Source organism: Liolophura sinensis, chromosome 12, assembly GCF_032854445.1.
Source record: "Liolophura sinensis isolate JHLJ2023 chromosome 12, CUHK_Ljap_v2, whole genome shotgun sequence".
Taxonomy (NCBI): domain Eukaryota; kingdom Metazoa; phylum Mollusca; class Polyplacophora; order Chitonida; family Chitonidae; genus Liolophura; species Liolophura sinensis.
This window is the reverse complement of record NC_088306.1, coordinates 21,052,605-21,067,684: the sequence shown is the minus strand read 5'-3', so window position 1 is coordinate 21,067,684 and position 15,080 is coordinate 21,052,605. Positions and strand designations below refer to the sequence as shown.

The window sequence follows — 15,080 nt, the reverse complement described above, 5'->3', positions numbered from 1 at the left end:
CTGCCACCGCTCTAGTTTTGTGCACTACTGTGTCTTTAATTATATTTTATATTAATATCATAGCTACGTCCTTTGCTCCCAGGGTTACGTGAGTTATTTCGACAATTACACTGTGATCCTTTTCACGGGTTACATTTACGGGTACAATCTTCAATAGCCGTTCTCTCAAAATCATTTCCACAGTTGACAATTAGTGAGGAAGATGATACGTATACATAAACAAATGCACCTATCATTTGATTGTTTTTACACTTGTACAGCACACCGAGTAAAACCAGAGCAGTGAGGGCAAAGTGATCACATGTAACCACATATATTTATGCTGTTTACGTCACACTTAACAAGTTTTCAGTCACAAGACTATGTGTGTACATAAATTATGTTTTCCTGTGGCAGTACGAGTCCATGCCCCCAAAGTGCCTTCATGTCGAAAGCACCAGACATGATACCCCACCCAATTACACCCAATTACACTGACAACGAGACAACTCTGCTCTAACCTCCAATTGCTGAGCGACAGGGGAGGCAGCAATAACAAGGCCTACCATTCTTTAAGGTATGACCAGGACCTGCCGGAGTTGAGCTTCATTCCAAGGGGTAGTTTGCAAAAAGGGCCATAGGCTTAAGTTGATTGTAAATCACTAAGATCTTGATCGTAGCCATAGCTTACAATCAACACCTTCTTGCACGAAAGGATTGTAAGCTACGATTGTTGTAACTTACAATCAGAAATTACAATCGAGTCAAAACCGCTGTAAATATTTACAATAGCCTCACAGTTAAAGTTAAGAACAAATACTTGCCTTAGTTAGTACTTTTTGACTGGGTTTGCAATGATGAGCGATACAATTGTCTTAAAAATATGTTACGAGCATTTTGTCACATGCTGCTGAATCATTATGATGTAGAACTCTTTTGAAAATGAAGACAAGAAAAGATATTGACTGGTACAATGTCTATGTACGAATTGCATTTGGCCTACCTTCTCGATTGTAACTTCAAAAAATTCCAACCGCTTTACAATTTCTTTGTGCAAGCGGCGAGCTTTTTTGTAGAATAAATTCTGATTCAGTTGTACGGTCTACAATCGATTATGGCTTAAACCTTTCTGTGCAAGTGGGCCCAGGTCTCCGAACTTTGCAAAGTAAACGCCGTAAGCGCCTGTTTAAATCCAATGTCGTCATTTAATAAAAATATAAAACAATATATATTGGACCGCGACGGTATCCTTAATAATGCTATATGGTACTTGCTAATGCTATACGGTTTCATTCCGACGGTATTATACAATATTGTACAATTCCAAATTGTACAATTTCTATGGTATAAGAAATTTTAAAAATGAAATGTAGCCGGAGGGACGTCTCCTTCCACTGTGCAAATGGTATATGCGTTATCTCCCCTTACAATAGTGTTAGCAGCCCGTGAGGGCGCCACTAGTCAGTTCCGCCTCTGCCCTGCGAAAAAAGCACGCACACGGACCATAGACCAACTCGTCAAGACATCGTGGAGTTAAAGAAGCGATTTGCTGTTAGATGCTGACCATACGACGGTGATGGTGAAGCAAATCTAAGGTGGCCTGTGAGCAATGACCTCCATAACCAGGTATAATTTCAATTTTGATATTGTAAATTATCCTTATTTAGTTAGCAATATACCAAAGGCCGTGTGGCATATGGCGTATACATATCTCGCCTTGTAGCATTTGTCAGATCTTGCGTTAATTGTGATGACTTCAATCTGCGTCACAAGTTGGCAGTTCAAAAACTAGTTTGTCAAGGATACTCCATCAAACGCCTTCATTATAAGTTTCTCAAATTTTACAATGAGTATAACACTCTCGTTGGCAGGTATGGACAGAGCGTTCAGAATCTCTAGCGATCTGCATTGTGATCAACCACATAGGCGGCGCTGTTATTCCTATGTACATATCGATCACGAACATGGTATTTAACAACATAGATGGCGCTGGTTGCCCAGTGCAACCGCCTATCTTGTATGTCATGTGTAACATCATAGATGGCGCCTCTTGTAGCATGAGATCTTTACATGTTAACGGGAAAGACGTAATCGTCCGTTACTTTGGAATCAAAATCTGATCGGTTAGAGTCTGTAACGCTCGTTATTTTCAAACTGTATCTAATACCGCTCAACCTGGGGCTAGGGACCGTAAAGGTAGCCATGCTCATCACATCAGCATGATGCCTTTATGAACAGTTGCAATTAAAGCGCGACTGAGATACTTGTTTAATTGTTATTTGACATGGAACTCATTCAAGGACTACGAATTTTAACTTTGATATGGAATTCATGCCTGGAATATTCATTGTCTGCCCGGCATGATTGAAAACTGATGACCGCTTCTCTCTTGTGTGTTACCGCCTTTAGTTCCTATTTGTATAATTTCTTACATACCTTTGTCTTAGTTAGTGTTAAACGTTGTTTTGGAAATGGATCTTGCGATTATCGACTTGGAACGCCTTTTACGGACTACGAATGGTATATGAATGTCGGACTCTACGCTTATATTTAACAATTTTTCAGTCATATGACGACGAAGGAGTCCTTAGGGTGCATGTACGTGTAATGTTACTCCTTGTTGCAGGATGTTGCTCTTTTATCTAGTGCTTCTTCACTGAGACGACTTACGGAAGGCAAGTTGTGTAAATTTGGCTAATTCCTTAGTCTGCCAGCATGGCGTTGTTGTTGGATAATGATATGTGACGAGTCTGTCTCAAAGCTGTTGAGGTGTACATATAATACGCTTCACATGTTCGTATGTTCAAACGCCATACTGGTCTATTTTGCTACGGAAATTGAAGTCATGAACATTCGGTTATTGCTGTTGCTCAGTGGACACGTTTAAGATAGGTGGGGATGTGTATTTTACAGATTTAGATGTTGTATGTTGTCAAGGTTACAGCAATGTTGTGATGTTCTCCCTGTGGGTGCTACGTTACACTGTAATATTCCAATACACTGTAACACTTATCATATTGTGAGATTTGTATACACTGTAAATATTCTGCACAAAAATCAGAGCTGACACTTGTGTCTTTATATTACAGTGACATTACAGCCTGAAGCCACTGTTTTCCCTCCGCTATAATTTTCCCCTTGGATATAGCAATTCAAACGGAGAAATGAACTTTGTCTTTTAAGTAGGGCACCCACGGTGTCTAATGTAGCCCAACCCGGTTACAGGAAAATAAATGAAGTAGTAGGAATCACCATGGCTTCATTGCATACAGAATCGATTCTGATTGGACGGCGTGAGAGATGAGCAACACTTTGTTAATCCGTGCGCTGGTAACGTAACGAACTGAAATAGCACTTTATGCGCGGTCATGCGTAACGTGCTGACAATAACGCAGTGGAGATATGTAATGTACACAATAAAGTCTCTAGTATCGTGTTTATAAGATTACTTTACACGCCTTGCGAATGAAATGTAGGTCATGACACATACAGATAGATATTTGTAATTAGCACTCCACGTCGGGACTTCTGAAAACAGATTTTACTGAATGAACAGTTGCTGGCGGGTACAGACAATGGAATTTTCAAAGTACAACGGTTTGGGAAACAATTTCATATTTATGGACAACAGAGACAGGCGGATAGACGTCTCTCAAGAAACTTTTGTCGTCAGATTGTGCGAGCCTAGAACTGGGATTGGTGCGGACGGGTTGGTCGAGATCCGTTCTTGTGAGAATGCCCAACACCGTTACTGTGTTTTTAAGTTTGTGTACCACTGTAGCGGTGGACGGGTAGGTGGGTTATGCGGGAACGGTGGGCGTTGTGCTGTGAAGTTTGCAATTCAGCTTGGCCTGGCTTCGGCAGACGAGGATGTTACGTTCTGTGCATACGACGGAGAACACGTTGGCCGTGTGGACAGTCAGTCTGGCCTGGTGCATCTTAAGATGAAAGACATAGACCGGGGGATTGATAGAGTGGTAAACAATAATTATCAGATTTTTACCGGCACCTTAACCTTCGTTGCATACTTTGACGACCTAGAAAGCGTTGACGTTCAGCAGGATGGCGATGAACTTCGGAAAATATATGACACCGGACACAAAGAGGGATTTGTCAAAGCTTACGTCCAAACTTGCCCCGAAAAAACGAGTGAGATTTCCATGCGAAGTTACGAGTGCGGCGTCAACGGCGAGACGCTGGCGTGTGGAACTGGCGCCACTGGCGCTGCGCTTGTTACGGTAAGTCGGAGGTCAGCGTTCACTGAACCGACGTCAGTGAAAGTTAATGTCAAAGTTCGTCTTGGGACACTAACGGTGACGGCTTTGGGCGTGGGTGAGAGGGAATTCTCAGACGTGTATCTAATTGGTTCTGCATGTCACGTGTTCGAAGGAGTGTTGCGTGATCTCTAACGGACTGAACAAATAAAAAATTGTCTAAAGGATCACATAAATAATTGACAGGTAGATTTTATATCCGGGGAGAACAATCTGCTCAGCTTGCCTTGATATTATAGAATGGTTTGTTTATACCATTAACCCAGTGATCGATTAAAAGGTTATATATGGTTATGGTGTGACAGACGACTTTTCCCAAAGGTAAACATACAGACAAGGCCTAAATGGTCGATTTATTGATTTCACCATTGAATTACAATTCCATAACGGTATTAGCACCTATACCACAACGATTCTCACTGAAAAAAACAGAAGTTGTGATCTATATATTTGCTATGTTATCTAACTCATCTTCTAAATGCCATTGAATGAAGTCAGTTCCAAAAACGAAATAGTAAAAGCCTTCTTCTATTGCGATGAACGTTGTCGTCACCACTACTAAGCTGTTTGGTTCTACATTATCCCCTGTTTGCATCCACTGCCGATGTCACGGATACAGCCTGATGTTTTGTCTAACATCTGGTCACACTGGGCGGTTTATTCCAGTTGTAGCCTGTCCACTCCTCCATATGGCAACAATATTGCCGAAATAGCGTTAAGCCATGATCTGGTCGTAGTTTTATCGGTTTCCTACCACCATAATGCTGGCCGGTGTTGTATAGGCGAAATATTCTTCAGTACGGGGTAAATCATTAATCAAATAAATAAATAAATTAAGCAATAATCAATCAATCAATCATTGATTCACTTCCTGTCACATTCAGAACCGCCTTCATGTCAGCAATGAACTGCTTCGTGGCGTAATGATTAGAACATTATTATCAAATCCGAGGTGGGTCATACCAAAGACTTTAAAAATGGTACAAGCAATTAGAGCAAGGAAACAAGACTAGTTTGCCCGGTGTCAGTATAATGCCACAGAGTGCGGTGTCAAATCTGGTGTCTTCGGCGTAATGCTTTAGTGGTGGCAGGACTTTGGCGGCATGGACTCGCCCTCCAGCAAGAGAAAACAGTATATGAACACACCTAATGACTTCTCGTCATCATATGGCTGAAAAACTGTTAAGTACAAAGTAAAAGCAAAAACATACATTCATATCATGGAGGTAGAATATGGAGCACTACTCGGCCTGGTTACAATTGACTGACCCGCTCAACGCATGCTTGTCTATCGAGTTATGAAAAGGCTTCATGCAGCCTTGTCACGTTTTGATGTAAACTGCACGTTGTTCCAAACCGAATTAAAGAAACCCGTAGGAATGCATCGACCACAAACATGTAACTTATCAGATTTACTGAACCTTTTACAATAAGCTGATAAATCCATTAAATTCAGTAACTGTAGATCAACATTTGTAACCATATAGACCCTATAATTTCTGGAGTTTTTGTTTCTTATTGCATAGTGGGCATAAACGCTAAATAAAGAACCATCAACAAGTCACATGACTTTAATAAAAACTTTAATATTACACATCTACGTGTATATTCTGCCTTTGTTCATGTGATTCCAAGATCAAGACGCCGGCCAGTTCAGCCAAAAAAAAAAAACCCCACAAACTGAAGTACACAAAATTACAGGAGCTGTCGGCAAATGTCCGCGAGCTTGACTTAAGTCTATCAAAACACGCGTCCTGGCTGTTCGACAGCCTCGCATGAGCGCTTGCGTCAAGCGCTGATCAAGCCTGAGAGCTCTGATCTCCTGTCACGACAGAGAGCGGCCCCCACGGTGTCGGTAACCTACACCGAACACTTTGAAGCCTCATAATTGTGCCTCCTTCTATTCTATCTCCATGTTCATACATCCTAGTTGAAATCTTAGTAGTTCTTTATTGGGAACGTACTTTTGTATGAGTAAAGATAGAGGCCTACATATGTTTAATAAGCCTTTCCATGAATCAATAATTGTAAGGATATGGTAAAAAGGCAGTAGTGTTGTGGCAATTTATTAGACATCACTGGTCTAGAATTACTCAAAATGCTGTGTTGTCACATTCAATAAACATTCACCTTCAGCAAATGCAAGGGGGCCAGGCCTTCGGGATGCTCAGTCAACAATCAGAAACCTGGTTTCACAGTCATATGATATAAAACTACAGTATAGAGAGTGAAAACGGAGCGGTAACATTTCCCTTGACACAAGGCAGTCAAAGCAGAGTCGTAGAATTCATTTCAGTAAAGTGCTATTAACATATGCTGATGACATTGTATAGTTTAATGACCTTGACCTTGTGTAGATAAGGTCGTAACCAAACACTCAGTGCATAACGTTACACCATTAGGCTCTCTAGCAACCCGCTATTCAACTATGGTATGTGGACAACAGCTTAGAACTGTTGTTTCTTTACAGGCCTTCATTTTGGCGAAACAAGCATAAATTAATTCAGCAATTAAATGTTACTTTTAATACACTTCCAGATGATATTTAAGTACATGAATATAAACGAAAAAAAAAACATTGCCCTTCCCCAGGTACTTTATGGCGAGTCAACTACTTCAGAGCCGCTGCTGATAAAATAAGGACTGGATTCATGCATTTAACCTCAGTAATTATTGTCAATCCGGCTGTTGTGAAAGCAGACAGAATCTGGATTCGAACTCGCGACTCTTTATTGGTCTAGAATATGTCGATTCCCTGAAGAAGACTATCAAGACACTGCTTACATCACACTGGTGTACACCAGAACTAATTGAAATAACTTTTATTACAATACCATCCTCTGACTTGTAGCGTTGTAATGTGTCTGCTCTCTTCAATTTACACTAAGTCGAACTATTTTATCTTAATAAAAGGAATGCGTAAATATGTAGTAAAAATGGTCTGACATTCAAGTCAAATCAAAGTGTAGATGCAGTTTGTATCCGAATGTGTCATCTAAATGTTTCATATTTATGTGAAACTGAACACCAAGAAGAAGCAAGCGATAGCGGAAAGAATGCCGAACAGTATGTCTAAAATCACCCTTACATATGTCTTTAGAATTTTTCATTGGCGTACAGGTGCTGGGGGCATTATACTCATCGTGTTTAATTAGATTGCAAATTTCAGATGAAAAAGCATGAAAAGTTTTTCGTAAATATGATCTGAAATATTTTTTTCAATATTTTTTAACGGACGAAAAGGACATGATTTTTGTAAGGTGGATGTTTGGGACCACTTTTTTTGGTATGTGTGTGTTTTTTTCTCCATAAAAATGTTCCATATTATGATGTGATGCATGTGTAATAAATTTGTCTGAATGTAAATTTGTTGTTTATATATAGACACATGCTTGAAATCTAAATTATGACAAGGAAAATGTTGTTATAATAAATATGATCAAAATATTGGTTAAAAACATTCTACCGAAGGAAAACCCAAAAGCAAGCCCAAATATATTAACTGGACATGAGTCACCTCCTTACTTAGGACTTTATTACGGAAAGACTATGTGTACCAAGAGGTGGTCCCAAATGTCAAGATACAAAATTATTTTAAAATGTTCTTTTCTCCGTGAGGAAAAATCGGAAAATTATTGATAACCATATTTACAAATAACTTTTGACGTTCTTTCTGTATGAAGCTTACTTCATTTTTACTTTTTCTCCGCCTTTAAAGTTAAAGACAACAGGCGGACAAACATTATAACCTCGTTACTTTCCGTCGGTAATCAATGCTTGATCATGAAATGTCTATACGGCAATAAAAGTGTTCAACCGATCTAGCTCTGATCGGTATTTACGTTGTTCGCTTTACACATGTGCAGGCTATCTTGGAGCGGATTTGGTGACTTGTGCAAATGACGATCAACGGATTAATGGCGGACTGTCCATAGGTGAGGAGTGCACAAATTTGTCTGACCTCACCCGATATGCACATGCGACACAGTCCATCCAATGGCCACGTGATGCAATATGGCAGCCAACACACAGAGAAAACGACAACCAGGATGACGATCTTATAAATGGAGGTCATTTTAGAATGTTTCTTCTTTGACACCATTACGGAAACATTCATCACAGGTTCACATGGCCTGGACTGATGCCCAATGACGTCAGTTACCGTTGAAATGTCAGCTGGCGTCCGCCGGCTGTTGACTGCTGACGATTGTGATCGAGGAATTCGTGTGTTCAGTGTCCATATCAAAATACTGTTCATTATAATAAGTGCCAAAATGGGAATGTAGTAGGCTACAGTAAATTGGATAACCTCTAAAACATTAGGTCCAAAGGTAAATAAAATGCAGTTGACCTGATGCATAAATATTTTCAGTAATAAATACGGTGTCCATAAAATAAAGCCTACTATCCACACAAATACCGATATCCAAGCCGCCTTGGTTGTCTTAAACTGAGAACGATACTGTAGAGGGGCTGTCACACAACGGTACCGATCGTAACCCATGGCTAGAAAGAGAAACACGGACACAGAAGTCAGTCCAAAATCGATTTGTCTCCACAAAATGCAGCCAGTGAGTCCAAAGGGCCACGTTGTCAACATCCCTTGAATAAATCTAACAGGCATAAGAACTACACCTACCAGTAAATCGGTGAACGCCACTGAGACAGCGTAGGTAGAGAAGCCAGAAACCTCCGAACCGGGATCTCGCCACAAGCAGATAATGACGATAAGATTAGCTGGTGTGGCCACCACTGAGACACAGACAATGTAAATTTGATGCCACACAGGAACAGAGCGGTCAGCCTGAGCAACTTCGCTCGCGAAAATCGGACGCAAGGTGATGTTTGTCTGACCGACTTCAGCAAGGCTTGTGCTACAGTTGGTGAAGTTGAAGGGAATGATTGACTCTGGAATCTCCATGATAGATCTGTGATTGTGGTTCTTGTGTTGACACCTTTCAAATTTCTTGCATTGATAACTAGGTATTATTGCATATGATCTTCATAGAAGAACCAATGTCGTTTAGTTCATAACCGACTATTGCTTATATTTACGTCTGTCATGCCCTGCTGTTACCATGGGTAACATCGAAGAAAACAGGCATCTGATAGTTTCAATATAGGAATCAAACGAAGTCACAAACTATAAGAGAAAGCTGCAAGACCTTTTAGCAAGACGTTTTAGCAGATGCAGCCGGCAAATCACGGTCCCTTTTATAAATTTGATTTTCTCGTCAATGTGTACCTTACACTTCTGGTCGTAAGCAAATATTTAGCTAGTTAGACGTGCTGTTTGTCAACGTTAACTTGCTTACACTCCCTTGAGTTGTCGGTACGCACCAGCTTAGCCTCTCTGATATATCATGGAGACACATTAACAATGGAGAAACAAATACACGTTCATTTGGCATAAAGATGTCAACCCTCCTGTTTAGTTAACATCCAATATTTAAGTGCATGTAATATTTGCAATAGTAATGTTTTCCATTATTTTTAAGGTAAACAAGATTAAGGTGTAACCCAATGTGACATTTTTGGAGGTTTATCAGCCAATCAGCATTGAGTTTCATATTTGCTGCTGACCTGATTAAGGTGTAATTAATGTTTCGTATCAAGATGGTTTTCCGCATTAGTCTGCCTAGTCCTCAGTGTTAAATGGTCCTCAAAACTCACCTACGCCTTATATCAACAAACTCGTTGAATTCATTTTGTGAGCAGCAGTTGTCAGATTTCCTAAAACGCATATTCAGTGATGTGCGTTTTTGTTGAATATGACCCATAACTTATATCCCTGCGTAGAGAGGAAGGCTGAGCTAGAGATATCCCTTTATGTAATTTACCCAGAAATGTATGTGACCGTCCCGATGATATATCACACCTATTTTCATATATTCGTAAGTTCTACATAACGTCCGAGTAAATCAGGTTGTGCGTTCTGACCTGCACCTTGAGATGCCGGTCTTGGAATGACTGTTGAGACCTTGGTTCTTCGAAAAGAAATTTGTGAGATTTAACTAAATTCGTCAGACATTTCACTGATCTCCCCTGTGCTTGAAGAAGGAAATTGACTGACGGAAGCACCGAGATAGGCACTGATTCTAATCCCGGTGGTTTCTTTAGCTCTGGTTGTCCTTGTGTCTTTGGTTTAATGGTTCAGCAAGGTAACGCACACAATGGTCGTCACAGTGTCCCAGTATCACGAGTGAATAATAATGGCTTAACGCCACCTGTGCAGTACCGCAGCCATGGATGTCTTTTAAAATATTTTAACCTATTAATGTACCTTGTAAAGTTAGACCAGTAACGTCAAATATATTTCAATTAACATCACTGCACATTCACCTCTAGTAATGCTGTCCGTAACCGGATTCACTACAGATTCTCTACAATGTCTTTCACCACTGGCTTGCCTGAACTCCTGCTGCACAGGTGTAGTAGAAACGCAACAGTTAAGTGTCTCTATTTTCACCAAGAGGTGTCCATAATGTCAAAGCAAACATGTAGTCAGTCACCAATTATAAATCAGTTCAAATAATAACGAATTGATTAACATGTTTTCTGATAAAACCGGCCAAAGCAAATGCAACGAGTAGAGAGAGAAAGCTTTAATTATTGACGTTTTCCACACAAGAACAAACAGTATACCTTCTCCATTTGTACAGAACAAACATGCCCGTTTGATCTGTGAACCTTAAGTAGCGAAACTGACTACATCTGTGAGTGACGGCTGCTGATACACACTCGTAAGGCTACTTTTTTCATTTCTATTTTACTGGTCCGTTTCTGATATATGGCAAGCATGCGGCTTATAAAGCTCCAAACATGCGCTGAATCGATGTATAAGTCGTAAACTAAAAAACTTATATCCGGCTCCAGTCACAGAGAAATACCTTTTTTTTTGCATTAGGCATTGTAGAGTTATGAAAATCGCTGAACTACAAATGTAACTTTCTGAAAAATTCTTGAGCACGCCGTTAAGCACCAATCAATTAAATAGATATATAACAAATATTAATTTCAGCCTTAAACTTCCTCTACGCGTAACAGTACTCTCAGCCAGGATTCACGTATGATGTCCCTATGGTTGACATATATCACGTAACATCATTGCTTATCCAATCTAATCCATGATAACACTTATTCAATGCAAGACGGCCTACATCCTTACTCATTCAAAAGCATGTTTTCAACGAAAAAAAACAACAAGATGCACAAAGATTCGTACTTTTACCCGATATGCAACCTTTTCTCCGCAGTAACTTTATTAGTCCAGTGTACTGTGGAAAATGCCTGACAGATCGTGGCCCAAAACACAGATTTTACACTTGCTAAAACATGACGAAACTCATCACATTATGAAGCTTTTGTTTTACATATGAAGACAAATGTTAACCAACGAAACTTTGACAGCACGTAGAAAAAAAACACAGAAGAAACTTTCAGTAAAGATATTTTTCTAGTTTACGTTAATCTTCATACTGTAAATAAAAAACACAGTGCCTCGTTTAAACGAAAAATTTGCACTTTTGATCGAGTGTGCATTTTTAAAGGGTTATTCCTAAGCAACCATCTCTTCTACAAAATTATAATTTTCATGTGTGCTTCGACCAAGTCTTATACTACTGATTCCGAAATTTACTGAATTGTACTGGCATTTTGAAATTAGCACTTTCTTATCGTACCTCTCTGGGGCCGATTCTCCGCCTGACCGCACCAGGTCCTTTCCTTATCCCCCTGGGGAGAATCGTGCGTAGAATGAACGTATTTAAGCGTTTCCTAATGTCACATATCTAAACATTTGCATTCTGGCATATCTTACAACGAAAAACTCAAAATAATGTTGATAAAAAGCAAACATAGACAGTATATATTAATCCACCAGGAATCACTATGTGCTAAGAAAATAGCACCGACAAGCTACAAAGCTCTTTCTATTTCTGATATGTAAAATTTTTCATGTAGAACATGTCTTTGTCCATCTAGGGTACCCCATCTGAGTAAATGTCACTGAGCTAAGAACATGTCATGAACAAATATTATTGGTCTAACACTGATGCTACCAGAAACATCCAAAAGTGTTCCTCCAGGGATACACAAAACTTGTTTTGTGTTTCAGCCTGGGTCGTTGTGTGGACATTTCAAAAAGTTTGGTATCTTCTGCCCAATGTCATTATCTTTCAATACAACAAGAATGATCCTCGAAAATGGGCAATACGCAAAATGAAGCACATGGCGTCATTAACACAGTAGGTTATCGGCAATCGCTTGAGGTGTTTGATCTCGGGTACACATCTGGTAAGGGGTAACACAGGACCTGGGGGCTCAAGCTCCTCGTTCTCATAAGTAATTGCTTATCACGTGTACAATGGATGAATCACCACAAGCGAATAGCGAAAACCCTTACCGGGAAAGTATTTACTTTTTCCGTAAATGCACAGTGCATGCGCGAGCTAGCTTGGTACGAATTTGTGGACTTGTGCAAATAACGATCAACGGATTAATGGCCGATTGTCCATAAGGAAAGTATCCAAAAATATATCTGATTTCTTCTGAAATGCACGTGGGACACAGCCCATTTGCAGGCCACGTGATGCAATATGGCAGCCAACATACACAAAACACGACCACCAGGAGGACAATTTTATAATTTGAGGCCATTCCTGAACGCCTCTTCTTCGCCACATATCCTCTGTTCACTCCCATTACGGACACATTTGTCACAGGTTCACATGACCTGGAGTGATGCCCATTGACGTCAGTCACCGTTGAAATGTCAGCTGGCGTCCGCCGGCTGTTGACTGCTGACGATTGTGATCGGGGAATCCGGGTGTTCAGTGTCCATATCAAAATACTGTTCATTATAATAAGTGCTAAAATGGGAATGTAGTAGGCTACAGTAAATTGGATAACCTCTAAAACATTAGGTCCAAAAGTAAACAAAATGCAGTTGACCTGATGCATAAATATTTTCAGTAATAAATACGGTGTCCATAAAACAAAGCCTACTATCCACACAAATACCGATATCCAAGCCGCCTTGGTTGTCTTAAACTGAGAACGATACTGTAGAGGGGCTGTCACACAACGGTACCGATCGTAACCCATGGCCAGAAAGAGAAACACGGACACAGAAGTCAGTCCAAAATCGATTTGTCTCCACAAAATGCAGCCAGCGAGTCCAAAGGGCCACGTTGTCAACATCGCTTCAATAAATTTAACAGGCATAAGAACTACACCTACCAGTAAATCGGTGAACGCCACTGAGACAGCGTAGGTAGAGAAGCCAGAAACCTCCGAACCGGGATCTCGCCACAAGCAGATAATGACGATAGGATTAGCTAGTTTGGCCACCACTGAGACACAGACAGTGTAAATTTGATGCCACACAGGAACAGAGAGGTCAGCCTGAGCAACTTCGCTCGCGAAAATCGGACGCAAGGTGATGTTTGTCTGACCGACTTCAGCAAGGCTTGTGCTACAGTTGGTGAAGTTGAAGGGAATGATTGACTCTGGAATCTCCATGATAGATCTGTGATTGTGGTTCTTGTGTTGACACCTTTCAAATTTCTTGCATTGTTAACTAGGTATTATCGCATGTGATCTTCAGAGAAGAACCAATGTCGTTTAGTTCATAACCGACTTTTGCTTATATTTACGTCTGTCATGCCCTGCTGTTACCATGGGTAACATCGAAGAAAACAGGCATCTGATAGTTTCAATATAGGAATCAAACGAAGTCACAAACTATAAGAGAAAGCTGCAAGACCTTTTAGCAAGACGTTTTAGCAGATGCAGCCGGCAAATCACGGTCCCTTTTATAAATTTGATTTTCTCGTCAATGTGTACCTTACAGTTCTGGTCGTAAGCAAATATTTAGCTAGTTAGACATGCTGTTTGTCAACGTTAACTTGCTTACACTCCCTTGAGTTGTCGGTACACACCAGCTTAGCCTCTCTGATATGTCATGGAGACACATTACCAATGGAGAAACAAATACACGTTCATTTGGCATAAAGATGTCAACCCTCCTGTTTAGTTAACATCCAATATTTAAGTGCATGTAATATTTGCAATTGTAATGTTTTCCATTATTTTTAAGGTAAACAAGATTAAGGTGTAACCCAATGTGACATTTTTGGAGGTTTATCAGCCAATCAGCATTGAGTTTCATATTTGCTGCTGACCTGATTAAGGTGTAATTAATGTTTTATATCAAGATGGTTTTCCGCATTAGTCTGTCTAGTCCTCAGTGTTAAATGGCCCTCAAAACTCACCTACGCCTTATATCAACAAACTCGTTGAATTCATTTTGTGAGCAGCAGTTGTCAGATTTCCTAAAACGCATATTCAGTGATGTGCGTTTTTGTTGAATATGACCCATAACTTATATCCCTGCGTAGAGAGGAAGACTGAGCTAGAGATATCCCTTTATGTAATTTACCCAGAAATGTATGTGACCGTCCCGATGATATATCACACCTATTTTCATATATTCGTAAGTTCTACATAACGTCCGAGTAAATCAGGTTGTGCGTTCTGACCTGCACCTTGAGATGCCGGTCTTGGAATGACTGTTGAGACCTTGGTTCTTCGAAAAGAAATTTGTGAGATTTAACTAAATTCGTCAGAGATTTCACTGATCTCCCCTGTGCTTGAAGAAGGAAATTGACTGACGGAAGCACCGAGATAAGCACCGATTCTAATCCCGGTGGTTTCTTTAGCTCTGGTTATCCTTGTGTCTTTGGTTTAATGGTTCAGCAAGGTAACGCACACAATGGTAGTCACAGTGTCCCAGTATCACAAGTGAATAATAATGGCTTAACGCCA

The 15,080-nt window shown here is 40.2% G+C and overlaps 1 protein-coding gene across 1 annotated transcript; it reads left to right on the top strand.

The window, feature by feature from the left end:
• Window positions 1-3,554: 3,554 nt before the first annotated feature.
• LOC135479787 (diaminopimelate epimerase-like) lies at window positions 3,555-4,388 on the top strand. The gene has a single exon (XM_064759692.1). It carries the CDS (start codon window positions 3,555-3,557, stop codon window positions 4,386-4,388), a length of 834 nt encoding a protein of 277 aa, XP_064615762.1.
• Window positions 4,389-15,080: the final 10,692 nt, after the last annotated feature.

What these genes read in the sequence shown, in the direction of transcription:
- LOC135479787 (XM_064759692.1), top strand. Translation starts at nt 3,555, where the DNA reads ATGGAATTTTCAAAGTACAACGGTTTGGGAAACAATTTCATATTTATG.